Below are 13,246 nucleotides of genomic sequence, written 5' to 3' on the forward strand. Positions count from 1 at the left end.
TGTAGTGTTACTAAGGAAGGGTTGGGGTCAAGGTCACCTGATCCACTCCTAACAATGAACTATATTAAAACGGAAAGTTTTAAACCTAATCTTAAAAATAGAGAGGGTGTTTCTCTCCCAAATCCAAACTACGAGCTGGTTCAGCAGAAGAGGCCCTTGAGAGCTTAAGGCTCTGCTTCTCAGATGGAAGCAGGTAGAGGGGGAAAAAAAACATATGAGCTGAGAAATGCACAAAAGGAAGAATCATTGATCACTGTTGTGTATGAGATGTTGGAAGTTTTTTATTTGGTCTTTGTACTGATGGAACCCAGTGGTGAACGTGTTATCCACTGGAGTATAAAAATGTAAACCAAAGTTTAAACGTTTCAGTTTATGTATTTTTTTTAGAAATTCTATACGTGTCATTTAAATTATTAGTTATTTAATTCTAAATCTGCGCTTTCGGCTGTAGTTGTTTTGGACAACATAACAATGACCAACAATAATTACTACTAATTTCATTATTATTTGTGCTGGTGGCAGTAATATCAGTTTAAAGATCGTCAGTATAGTTCTAAAATGTTTTCGTACAACGAGCAAATCATTGAGGGGCAGCGGAGCGCTTTACTGCCAAATAAAACCAAGAGAAGAAGAAACAGGAGCTATACCGGAAGCACTAGTTGGAGTAGCCATGAAGATGACGGATGAAAACATTTCTGGAAACTCCGAAATAACAATGGGTGATGTTAAAAACCTCATCAAGAAGAAAGATGAAATTGAAGAGCAGATAAAGGCGTATTACGACGTCCTACAAGACGTAAGTCAGCGACCATATTATTAGCAAAACGTAGCACAAAGCTAAGTCTCAGTAAGGTTTTTTTTTTATTCGTCTTTGTTTACTTTTATTTACAGCAGGGGGTCGGAGTTGAAGACTCCTTGGTGGATGCGGAGGGTTACCCACGAGCAGATGTTAATCTGTACCAGATTAGGACGGCAAGGCACAACATTTCATGTGAGCGGCAGTTTGTTTGCTTTCAGTGGTTTCCCTGACAGCTGGAGACACGCGTGTCGTGTTTGACTGTGTGGCAGATAATGGTCTCTTTATGTTGTGTGGCAGAAAAACTGATGTATGCTATCAAAGCACAAACTGATATCTGATCATTTACCCACACACCACGTGTGCGGTGCATTTTTAAAAGTTAAAAAAGTATTTCAGATAACTTATCTACGAGCCCAAGGCAAAAGTACATGTTAATGGTCACTAAAAGATTTTAAAGGTGACACCAACGGATAATTCTATTTGGTTTTAATACATGTAGTAAGCATTTTAAATGCCGTTTATTTTGCTACGATGTAATACACTTGCCAGAGTGTACACCAGATTGCACCCACCTTTGCCTTCAGAGCTGCCTTAATGCTTCATTGCATAGATTCAATAAGGTGCTAAAATACACCTGGCTCATATTGGTTTGGTTTATGTTGACATGATAGCGTCACATAGTTCCACCATAGCCATAAGGTGCTCTAAAGAATTGACCTTTGAGGGCTGTAGAAGCACTTTGAGTACAGTGAACCTTCTTGGACATGACAGTGCTGTCCTGTCTGTGTCGTGCTTGGACATTATACTGTCATCCATCAGAAGCCTGGCACATTGTGTGGATAAAGGGATGAACATGGTCAGTAACAATACTCTGGTAGGCTGTGAAGTTTAAATGATGCTCACTCAGTACTAAGGACCCAGAGTGGGCCAAGAAAATATCCCCAACACATCACCGCAAACTACTTGAACTACTGATGCAGTGGATTCATGCTTTTGTTGCAGCAGAAATGAAAACTCATCAGACCAGGAAACATTTTTCCAATCTTCTGTTGTTTGATTTTAAAGAGCCCCTCGCCATTTGTAGCTGTAGTTTTTTGTTCTTAGTTGACAGGTGTAGCACCTAGTGTGGTCTTCTGTTGCTGTTGCTAATATGTCCCAAGGTTCCAGATGTTGTGAGTTCAGAGACGCTCTAGCGTGGCTATAATGAGTGGTTATTTGAGTTACTGTTGCCTTCCTATCAGCTTGAAGCCATTCTCATCTGACCTCTGACATCAGCAAAGTATTTTCACTCAGAGAACTGCCACTTACTGGATATTTTCTGTTTTTCAGACCAGTCTCTGTAAACCCTAGAGATGGTTGGTTGAATGTAACCTCCCTGCTACATTCAATGTAGCTGCTGCCATGTAATTGGCTGATTTGCAAAGCAGTTGAACAGATGTCTTCAACAAAGTGGCTATTTGGTATATATTATATACTTATGTTTACTTAATATTTTATTTAATGTATAATTATTATTTATTATATTTCTTTGATTTCAGATTATTTTTAATCCCTTTAAGATATTTATTCTATACTTAATAATAAACTGAGCTTTATAAAAGGAAGAAGACAATGAAAAGATTCCATTACAAAATACAAAATCTAAAGGTCATGTTACATATTTTCTGGTCATATAATAAATGTTAGGCTGATATTTAATGTACACATTAAAAAAAAAAAAGACAAAGTAGCACATCTCCACACTGAAGTAGCTTCATCCATTAATGAATCAATTAATTTCATAAAGATCTCAGCTCTATATCAATAAAGTTCTTTGTATATAAACATATTCTTAACTAGAAAGTGCATTTTCTGAAGAAACTGCAGTGTGAATGCTTGAATCTGAATGTATGCACTGAAATGAATTAATTGCTGAATTTTAAGTTAAAAATTTTGAATGAGATGAAAAATACAGAAATTTTCGCCTGAAAACAAAAGTGCTGAACTGCTAAAAGCTGACATCCACAGAGAAGAAGTTGGAAAATAGTTGAAAATGTTTTAAATGGAAATTAGACAAACCTAAGAAATGACAAAAGAAAATTTAAAGTCAGAAAACATCTGAATGAATATTAAAATTTCATATTCTTTAAATCACTGAATTACTAAAGTGTGATCCCTCCACTTGGATCTACACAGTTTAAAAGGTTTACATTTCTGAGCTTTGAAAGACACGCTGTTGGAAAGAGAAGAACGATGGCTTCGTTTTGAGGGTAAAATGATGGCTGTAGAGCAAACACTGTGGACACAGCAGCAGTTGAAAGAGAAGTGTTTAAGATGAATCTTGGCACAGTGAGAGACAGAACTCATTAGGCAGGCAGGTGTGAGCCTGGTTGCTATAGTGACTGCACCCAATGGCTCCATACACACGCTCACAGACATGCACCTCACTTTTGCTGCTTAAAATGAACAGAAAAGTCAGGCCGAAACAAATCACTCCCAAACGAAAAGTATAGGTCGTATTGACAAAATTCTTTCACCGTGAGCGGCAGCAATGTCTAGTCTACCTAATTCTCAGTTTTCATGCCTGTGGAGTTTATTATATGGACGTGGTGACAGTGTAAAAACACCATGCTCTTCTGATTTTCAAACGAACCTTCTGAGCCATTTTAACATTAGAGTCTATGGAGGAGTTGGAGGGAGGAGGCTGTGCTTTGGTGACATTTATGAAAGAACCATAACACCTAGTACAATAGTAAACACATTGGATGAAAGAGGACAGCGATGGCTACGTTTTGAGGGTAAAATCATACCTGTAGAGCAAACGCTGCGGACACAGCAGCAGTTTTAAAAAGGATTTTAAGATTAATTTTTTCGCTCCTCTCACTCTAGCAGTTGAGCTGTCTCACTCTAGCCCCAACATTCCGTCCCATACACACCCATTATAAACTCTGAAACGGCTGAAAAAACATCATGAAACTTAAACTGGAACTGAAGAAAAAGTATAACAGATATTGAAAAGATAAATACAAGTTGAATAGTTGAATGTCTTGTCTTCGTTTTAAAGTTTGAATGGTAGCTCTATGTCAACGTATGTTGAAGTAGATACAGTTTGAAAATGAGTAAGTTGAATGAGGATTTGAAGGGTCTCCCCATTGAAATACATGGGAAATTTTTGTTGAAAAAAGTTGAATAATTTTAAAAATATAAATGTTATAAATGAGAAAAATAGAAGCAGTCATGTCCTAAAGAAGAGGAATCTAACGGTGTTTGAATGGTTTTTCTAAGTTGAACGGTTTTGAAGGAGATAGATGCACAAAAATGTACGGAATATGATATAATAATAATAATAATAACTAGAAAAATTTGCATTTCCTGCGAAAATGCAGTGTGGATGCTGGAACGCTGAAGCTGTCAGCTGAAACTAGCTGAAAAAGCTGAAAAGTTGCAGAAATTGTAAAAACTTTGCGGAAGCAAAGGAACGTTGCTAAAATGTAGTAACTTAGCAGAACTGCAATATCTTAGAGGAAACATAATACTTGGCAGAAATACAATAGCATAGCAGAACTTAGCAGAAATATTGTAACTTACCAAAAACACGATAACTTCCCCAAAATACAAGAATTTCAGAGAAATAGTATAAGATAACAGAAAGAATATATTTAGCCAAACATTCTTAAACATTACAGAAATACTACTCTATAGCAGAAATGATATATTTAGAAAGAAAAATATAATATAGTAGAAATACTATGATTTAGCAGAAATCCTACAATATAGCTCAATAACAATGATTTAGAACAGATACTATGATTGAGCAGAATAGTAATAACTTAAGTGAAAATATTGGAAAGGTAAAATGACAAGCTGAATAAAAAGGACCATGGTTATGTTTGCTCAAAACTAATTTTTGTTCACCTGTGAAAAAATAAAATAAAAATACATTTAGAAATACAAATAAGAACAGCCAACAGTTACACACAAAATTAAATATGGATACACAAATCAACAAATACACACAAAATCAAATATGGATACACAAATGTACAGAGAGAGACACACACACAAGGTCTATGCCAGTCAACCAGTCTGAATATATTATATTTTTATCCAACAATGAGATGCTGCCCTAAAAAGGGCTTTGTGTGTGTCTTTCTCTCTCTCTCTCTCTCTCTCTCTCACACACACACACACACACACACACACACACTCAGGCTGACACACACATGCGCGCACACACACACACACATAGCATCAGCAAGTGAACAAGGGCTGTTAACAGCATGTTTCTAGGTCAGTCAAACAGCTGTGAGATTCTCAATTTGAATCCACCAATCAGAGGGGCTGTGTGCTTTTTCCTGCCAAAACTGGTGCACCAAGTGCAGGCTTTTACAGCACAGAGAGAGACAGGATTTTTGCAGTCTATTTGTCATAGTGAGGACTCCCCTCAAACAAACAGCCATAAATTCCTAACCGTAGGGGCTACAACGGTCAATCTTAGACCGTTGTGTTCAGAAGACATGGGAGAATCTTGAAATGTTGACCATTTAAAATAAAAATATGAAACATCATAGATATAGGACATAGATGATTGGTTGTCTTAGAAGCCATGATTGCCCCAATATGCAAATTTGAATGTGCAAGGCCTAAGATATGATTGGCTGGCTGGGAAGCCATGAAGGCAACAATATGCAAATTTGAATGTGCAAGCCCTCGGATATGATTGGTTGTCTTAGAAGCCATATAAAAAGCAGTAAAACTGTACTATGATTTGGTAGAAAAACTATAATTAATCAAAAATACTATATTTGGCAGAAATACTATGCTGTAGCAGAAACACTATATTTAGCACAAATCTGATGAAATAGAAGAAATAGTATGATTTAGCAGAAATGCTGTATTTAGCACAAATACTGGAAAGCAGCAGAAATGCTATGACTTAGCACAATAGTAATAACCTAAATAGAAAAATTGGAAAAGCAAAATGGACAGCTGAAAAAATGCTGAACATGCTAAGGGTCCCTCAAATGTAATTGTTAAATGAGAAAAAAACCAGCAAAAAAAAGTATAACAGTCACACAACCACATATATGTACACATATGGTAACACACGTGCACAGACAGACACACACAGGATCAAATTCAGTCAACCAGTCTAACTATATTGAATTTAAATCACACACACACACACACACACACACACACACACACACAAGATCCAATTCAGTCAACCAGTCTAAATATATTGAATTTAAATCTTACAATGAGATCATCCCATAAAAAGGCTTTCTCTCTCTCTCTCTCTCCCTCTCTCTCTGTCACACAAACACACACATACACACACAAACACACACACACACACACACACACACACACACACACACACAAGATCCAATTCAGTCAACCAGTCTAAATATATTGATTTTGAATCTTACAATGAGATCATCCCATAACAAGCCTTTCTCTCTCTCTCTCTCTCTCTCTCTGTCACACACACACACACATACACACACACACACACACACACACACACACACACACAAGATCCAATTCAGTCAACCAGTCTAAATATATTGATTTTGAATCTTACAATGAGATCATCCCATAAAAAGGCTTTCTCTCTCTCTCTCTCTCTCTCTCTGTCACACACACACACACACACACACACACACACACACACACACACACACACACACAAGATCCAATTCAGTCAACCAGTCTAAATATATTGATTTTGAATCTTACATTGAGATCATCCCATAAAAAGGCTTTCTCTCTCTCTCTCTCTCTCTCTCCCTCTCTGTCACACACACACACACACACACAAGATCCAATTCAGTCAACCAGTCTAAATATATTGAATTTAAATCTTACAATGAGATCATCCCATAACAAGCCTTTCTCTCTCTCTCTCTCTCTCTCTCTCTCTCTGTCACACACACACACACACACTCACACACACACACACACACACACACACACACACACACACACACACACAGGGAGAGAGAAGTAAGTTTCTAGCTCAGTCAAGCAGCCTGGGAGCTGCTGAATTTGAATCCACCAATCAGAGAGGCTGTATACTTTTTCCCGCCAAAACAGGTGCACGCAGCACAGAGAGACACAGGATTTTTGCAGTCTATTTCTCATAATGACGACTCCCCTCAAACAAATGACCATAATTTCCTAACCGTAGGGGCTAGAACGGTCATTCTTACACCGTTTTGTTCAGAAGAGATGGGGGAATCTTAAAGTGTTTACAATTTATCATTAAAATATGAATTATTAAAGATATTTGACTTCTAATGCACCATAAATGAGTAGAGGGAAGCGAAAACTGCCTTGACTTGCCCTCAAACAACGCTTTCTAACTCTAAATCTATTTGGAGTATCAATATCATTCTTTCACCGTAAGAGACAGCAGGCTTTGGTGAACAATCATGGAAATTTTCAGGTCTCTGTGGAAATCAAAAAAAAAGATATGACGAGACAAAAAAGTTGTTCATTTCCAGAGTTTGAAATCTGAAGAAATCTGAGCGAAGGACGAATTTCCTACCCTCAAACAAGTCTAACTCATTTCAGAACGGTAATAGGTGAGAAAGAAATTCTTGAATTGTGAGCGTCAGGAGTGTCTGAAGATATACTGGGACAAGCCTTATGTCTTAACTTCGCTTCGTTAAGGAGATATGACGATTCGAATATGCCTCTCATTACAGAAATCAAGCGATGATTTTGAACAAGCTCTCCATTGACTTTCTATGGAGAGTTTTGCGACTTTGTGTTGGTCTGAGGAGATTTGCCAAAATTCTATAAATCTCACAACAATGATGGTGACATTTTCGGAAAGCCAGCAAAAATGCCTACGTTTTGATGTATAATTTGTGGAAGTTGAGTGAAAATTGAGCAAGTAGCAAGAAGTTGTTCGGACATGAAGAGAAGACTGCGAAACCTACAGTGGCACACTGGAAGCCAAGTGCATAGCAACCATAACAACGCATGTATTTTCTGAAAAATCACAATTTTGCAACTCAAAACTTTAAGAGGGATAAAAGTAAAACTGTAACAGATATGAAAAAGCTGAATCATTCATGAATAGCCCAATAATTTGTGAACATTTTAAAGTTTGAATGGTTGTTCTACGTGAAAGTAGGAAAAAGTAGTTAAGTTTCAAAAACAAGCAAGTTTTAGCAGAATTGCGGAAGTTTCCCATTCATTTCAATGGGACAAATTAAAGGAAAAAAGCTTAATATTTTAAAAAGTATAAGAGTTAAAAATACCAAAAGTCATAGCGCACATTAGCAGAAATAGCAGAATAGTTTAAAATTTGAACGGTGAAAATCGGCTGAAAATTGTGGAAGTAGAAAAGTGCCAAAAAAAGTGCAAAAAGTGGCAACTAGAATAATAAAGTAGGATAATAATAATAAAGAACTAGAAAAATTTGCATTTCCTGCGAAAATGCAGTGTGGATGCTGGAACGCTGAAGCTGTCAGCTGAAACTAGCTGAAAAAGCTGAAAAGTTGCAGAAATTGTAAAAACTTTGCAGAAGCAAAGGAACGTTGCTAAAATGTAGTAACTTAGCAGAACTGCAATATCTTAGAGGAAACATAATACTTGGCAGAAATAAAATAGCATAGCAGAACTTAGCAGAAATATTGTAACTTACCAGAAACACGATAACTTCCCAAAATACAAGAATTTAGGAGAAATAGTATAAGATAACAGAAAGAATATATTTAGCCAAACATTCTTAAACATTACAGAAATACTACTCTATAGCAGAAATGATATATTTAGAAAGAAAAATATAATATAGTAGAAATACTATGATTTAGCAGAAATCCTACAATATAGCTCAATAACAATGATTTAGAACAGATACTATGATTGAGCAGAATAGTAATAACTTAAGTGAAAATATTGGAAAGGTAAAATGACAAGCTGAATAAAAAGGAACATGGTTAAGTTTGCTCAAAACTAATTTTTGTTCACCTGTGAAAAAATAAAATAAAAATACATTTAGAAATACAAATAAGAACAGCCAACAGATACACACAAAATTAAATATGGATACACAAATCAACAAATACACAGAAAATCAAATATGGATACACAAATGTACAGAGAGAGACACACACACAGGGTCTATGCCAGTCAACCAGTCTGAATATATTATATTTTTATCCAACAATGAGATGCTGCCCTAAAAAGGGCTTTGTGTGTGTCTTTCTCTCTCTCTCTCTCTCTCTCTCTCTCTCTCTCTCTCTGTCACACACACACAAGATCCAATTCAGTCAACCAGTCTAAATATATTGAATTTAAATCTTACAATGAGATCATCCCATAACAAGCCTTTCTCTCTCTCTCTCTCTCTCTCTCTCTCTCTGTCACACACACACACACACACACACACACACACAAGATCCAATTCAGTCAACCAGTCTAAATATATTGATTTTGAATCTTACAATGAGATCATCCCATAACAAGCCTTTCTCTCTCTCTCTCTCTCTCTCTCTCTCTCTCTGTCATACACACACACACACACACACACACACACACACACACACACAAGATCCAATTCAGTCAACCAGTCTAAATATATTGATTTTGAATCTTACAATGAGATCATCCCATAAAAAGGCTTTCTCTCTCTCTCTCTCTCTCTCTCTGTCACACACACACACACACACACACACAAGATCCAGTTCAGTCAACCAGTCTAAATATATTGATTTTGAATCTTACATTGAGATCATCCCATAAAAAGGCTTTCTCTCTCTCTCTCTCTCTCCCTCTCTGTCACACACACACACACACACACACACACACACAAGATCCAATTCAGTCAACCAGTCTAAATATATTGAATTTAAATCTTACAATGAGATCATCCCATAACAAGCCTTTCTCTCTCTCTCTCTCTCTCTCTCTCTCTCTGTCACACACACACACACACACACACACACACACACACACACACACACACACACACACACACACACACACACACACACACAGGGAGAGAGAAGTAAGTTTCTAGCTCAGTCAAGCAGCCTGGGAGCTGCTGAATTTGAATCCACCAATCAGAGAGCCTGTGCACTTTTTCCCGCCAAAACAGGTGCACGCAGCACAGAGAGACACAGGATTTTTGCAGTCTATTTCTCATAATGACGACTCCCCTCAAACAAATGACCATAATTTCCTAACCGTAGGGGCTAGAACGGTCATTCTTACACCGTTTTGTTCAGAAGAGATGGGGGAATCTTAAAGTGTTTACAATTTATCATTAAAATATGAATTATTAAAGATATTTGACTTCTAATGCACCATAACTGAGTAGAGGCAAGCGAAAACTGCCTTGACTTGCCCTCAAACAACGCTTTCTAACTCTAAATCTATTTGGAGTATCAATATCATTCTTTCACCGTAAGAGACAGCAGGCTTTGGTGAACAATCATGGAAATTTTCAGGTCTCTGTGGAAATCAAAAAAAAAGATATGACGAGAGAAAAAAGTTGTTCATTTCCAGAGTTTGAAATCTGAAGAAATCTGAGCGAAGGACGAATTTCCTACCCTCAAACAAGTCTAACTCATTTCAGAACGGTAATAGGTGAGAAAAAAATTCTTGAATTGTGAGCGTCAGGAGTGTCTGAAGATATACTGGGACAAGCCTTATGTCTTAACTTCGCTTCGTTAAGGAGATATGACGATTCGAATATGCCTCTCATTACAGAAATCAAGCGATGATTTTGAACAAGCTCTCCATTGACTTTCTATGGAGAGTTTTGCGACTTTGTGTTGGTCTGAGGAGATTTGCCAAAATTCTATAAATCTCACAACAATGATGGTGACATTTTCGGAAAGCCAGCAAAAATGCCTACGTTTTGATGTATAATTTGTGGAAGTTGAGTGAAAATTGAGCAAGTAGCAAGAAGTTGTTCGGACATGAAGAGAAGACTGCGAAACCTACAGTGGCACACTGGAAGCCAAGTGCATAGCAACCATAACAACGCATGTATTTTCTGAAAAATCACAATTTTGCAACTGAAAACTTTAAGAGGGATAAAAGTAAAACTGTAACAGATATGAAAAAGCTGAATCATTCATGAATAGCCCAATAATTTGTGAACATTTTAAAGTTTGAATGGTTGTTCTACGTGAAAGTAGGAAAAAGTAGTTAAGTTTCAAAAACAAGCAAGTTTTAGCAGAATTGCGGAAGTTTCCCATTCATTTCAATGGGACAAATTAAAGGAAAAAAGCTTAATATTTTAAAAAGTATAAGAGTTAAAAATACCAAAAGTCATAGCGCACATTAGCAGAAATAGCAGAATAGTTTAAAATTTGAACGGTGAAAATCGGCTGAAAATTGTGGAAGTAGAAAAGTGCCAAAAAAAGTGCAAAAAGTGGCAACTAGAATAATAATAATAAGAAAGTAGAATAAAGAATAAAGAGAAACAGGAACTCAATAGTGTGGATGCATAAAGCATCCACACAATAAAGAGAAACAGGAACTCAATAGTGTGGATGCATAAAGCATCCACACAATAAAGATTACAACAACAATACTGTGAATGCTTTTACAAGCATTCACACTAATTATGAGAGCCTTGATTGTGTATTTCAGGCCTACAGAACGATCACAAGGCCATCATGGCGGAGATAGAAGAAGCCCTGCACAAGCTGCATGCTCGAGAGAAAGCCAAACGGGAACAGGATGAGGCAGAAGCCCAAGAGGAGGCGATGGAACATCAGGTCACGCTGCCTCCACCTTTCGCACGGGTGGATGCTGTGACAGAGGGATCACCTGCCTGTGGAGCTGTGAGTGATGTGAACTTTTGTAACTAGCAGCTGTTTTCAGTTTGCACTGCAAAACATTGTGGGGGGGTTTTTCTCCTATAATTGTAGTGATTGTTTCTTTTGAAGGGGCTCCGAGTCGGTGATGAATTGATCGAATTTGGTTCTGTGAACACGGGCAACTTTCAGAACCTCCAGAATATTGCTTCTGTGGTGCAACACAGTGAAGGGGTAAGAACCACAGACAACTCAATGGGCAATTAATCAAAGTTCATTTCTTAATATTCCATTACATTTTATTTTTTTTGATGCATGAAGCTTGTGGTGCATAAGAAATCATACTTTGCATATAATTTCATTTGTATTTACCTTTGTCATAATGAGAGAATGCAATGGCTTTTTGTTGTTGTTTCTTAAAAGCATCTCTGTTGTTGTTATTTGAGTCTGAAAACTGTAATTTGACATTCCTCTGCAGAAACCATTGCGGGTCTCGGTGATCCGGGCTGGCCAGAAAGTTCAGATGAGCCTGACTCCACAGCGGTGGTCAGGCAGAGGTTTGCTGGGGTGAGTGCACGACTGAGGCAAAATGACGTGTTTGACATAGACTAAGGCTCTCCCCCAGCTCAGGGGATGCATCCTTTAAAGCCTGACAGTGTTGCAGCACTGTAGCAAAGTCTCTCCCATTTCTATGCTAGCAACTAAGTTTGTGTCCTATCACATCATCTGGGAAAACACCATTCTAAATTTTTACTGGATATAAAATCCACCACCTGGTCGGGGCTTTGAGAAGTTTTCAAATTTAAAAGTGAATGAATGAATAATTAATTTTCTTGCATCATCTGAAATACTGTGGTTTAATTTCTCTCACCCTCATAGCCCTCAAATACATACTACTCTACCTCTGCTGCTGTCACAGTTGCTAGGCAACAGGAGCAGCTCAGTGTGGGATTTGTGTCCTATATAGTACACGCCTTCAGAGGATGCAGCTCCTGAGTTGTACAAGTTTGGAGATTAGTAGATATTTGGAAACAAAAAAAGTGATGCCCTCAATGACAAGAAAATGCTGAAAAATTGTTTCTTGGCATATTATTTCTACAATTTGCCATGTAGTGACACTAGTAAAACACTTTTTAGTACACATGCTTAAAATTTATCATATCATGTCCATTACAAGTAAAAGGTTATTGATTTTTTTTTTTTTGTATTTTTCAGATGTAACATCATTCCAGTTCAGCGATGATCACCCTAACACTTAAAGTTTGAAAACTCTTCCTCTGGCCTTTTCACTACTTTAATGGGAACTTGGAACAATCTCCTTCATTCCAGTTTTCAGAATGGGATGTATGAAAATAAAGCAACTCTGTTCAAGAAGTCATGCTGAGTTTACTGAGTGTGGAGCTGAACCTTGATTAGATTTGTGTTTAAAAAGCAGCTTTATGGTATTCAGTGTTGAGGGTTTGATTTCTTGTTGGGAGCACAGCTGCACACTTATTTATATATTAATTTAAAAAGAAAATATCTCCCAGTGGTCCGAAGCGACGGCGAGCTGACTGTGAGAACATGTCTGATTTGCAGTACTCTGTTAATAAAGGCTTATTTTGAACTCTGTGGAGAAAAAACACCCCAACCTTTCTGAGATTACGATGATGGAGACAGCACTATTATGATTATGGTTAAA

At 37.2% G+C, this 13,246-nt stretch overlaps 1 protein-coding gene across 1 annotated transcript; it reads left to right on the forward strand.

Annotated features, from left to right (window-relative positions):
- Positions 1-587: 587 nt before the first annotated feature.
- On the forward strand, positions 588-13,171 carry psmd9 (proteasome 26S subunit, non-ATPase 9). The gene is made up of 6 exons (XM_003451622.3): positions 588-796; positions 892-991; positions 11,399-11,592; positions 11,698-11,799; positions 12,044-12,132; positions 12,781-13,171. The coding sequence occupies exons 1-6, from the start codon at positions 671-673 to the stop codon at positions 12,806-12,808; spliced, it is 639 nt and encodes a 212-aa protein (XP_003451670.1). The 5' UTR covers positions 588-670; the 3' UTR covers positions 12,809-13,171.
- The last annotated feature ends 75 nt before the right edge of the window (positions 13,172-13,246 follow it).

Source organism: Oreochromis niloticus, linkage group LG12, assembly GCF_001858045.2.
Source record: "Oreochromis niloticus isolate F11D_XX linkage group LG12, O_niloticus_UMD_NMBU, whole genome shotgun sequence".
Lineage (NCBI taxonomy): Eukaryota > Metazoa > Chordata > Actinopteri > Cichliformes > Cichlidae > Oreochromis > Oreochromis niloticus.

Excerpts from the sequence above, each read along its gene's own strand:
- psmd9 (XM_003451622.3), top strand. The coding sequence starts at position 671 with ATGAAGATGACGGATGAAAACATTTCTGGAAACTCCGAAATAACAATG. Across the intron at positions 992-11,398 it reads GGCAAGGCACAACATTTCAT|GCCTACAGAACGATCACAAG; the intron begins GTGAGCGGCAGT and ends TGTGTATTTCAG. Across the intron at positions 12,133-12,780 it reads TCAGGCAGAGGTTTGCTGGG|ATGTAACATCATTCCAGTTC; the intron begins GTGAGTGCACGA and ends TGTATTTTTCAG.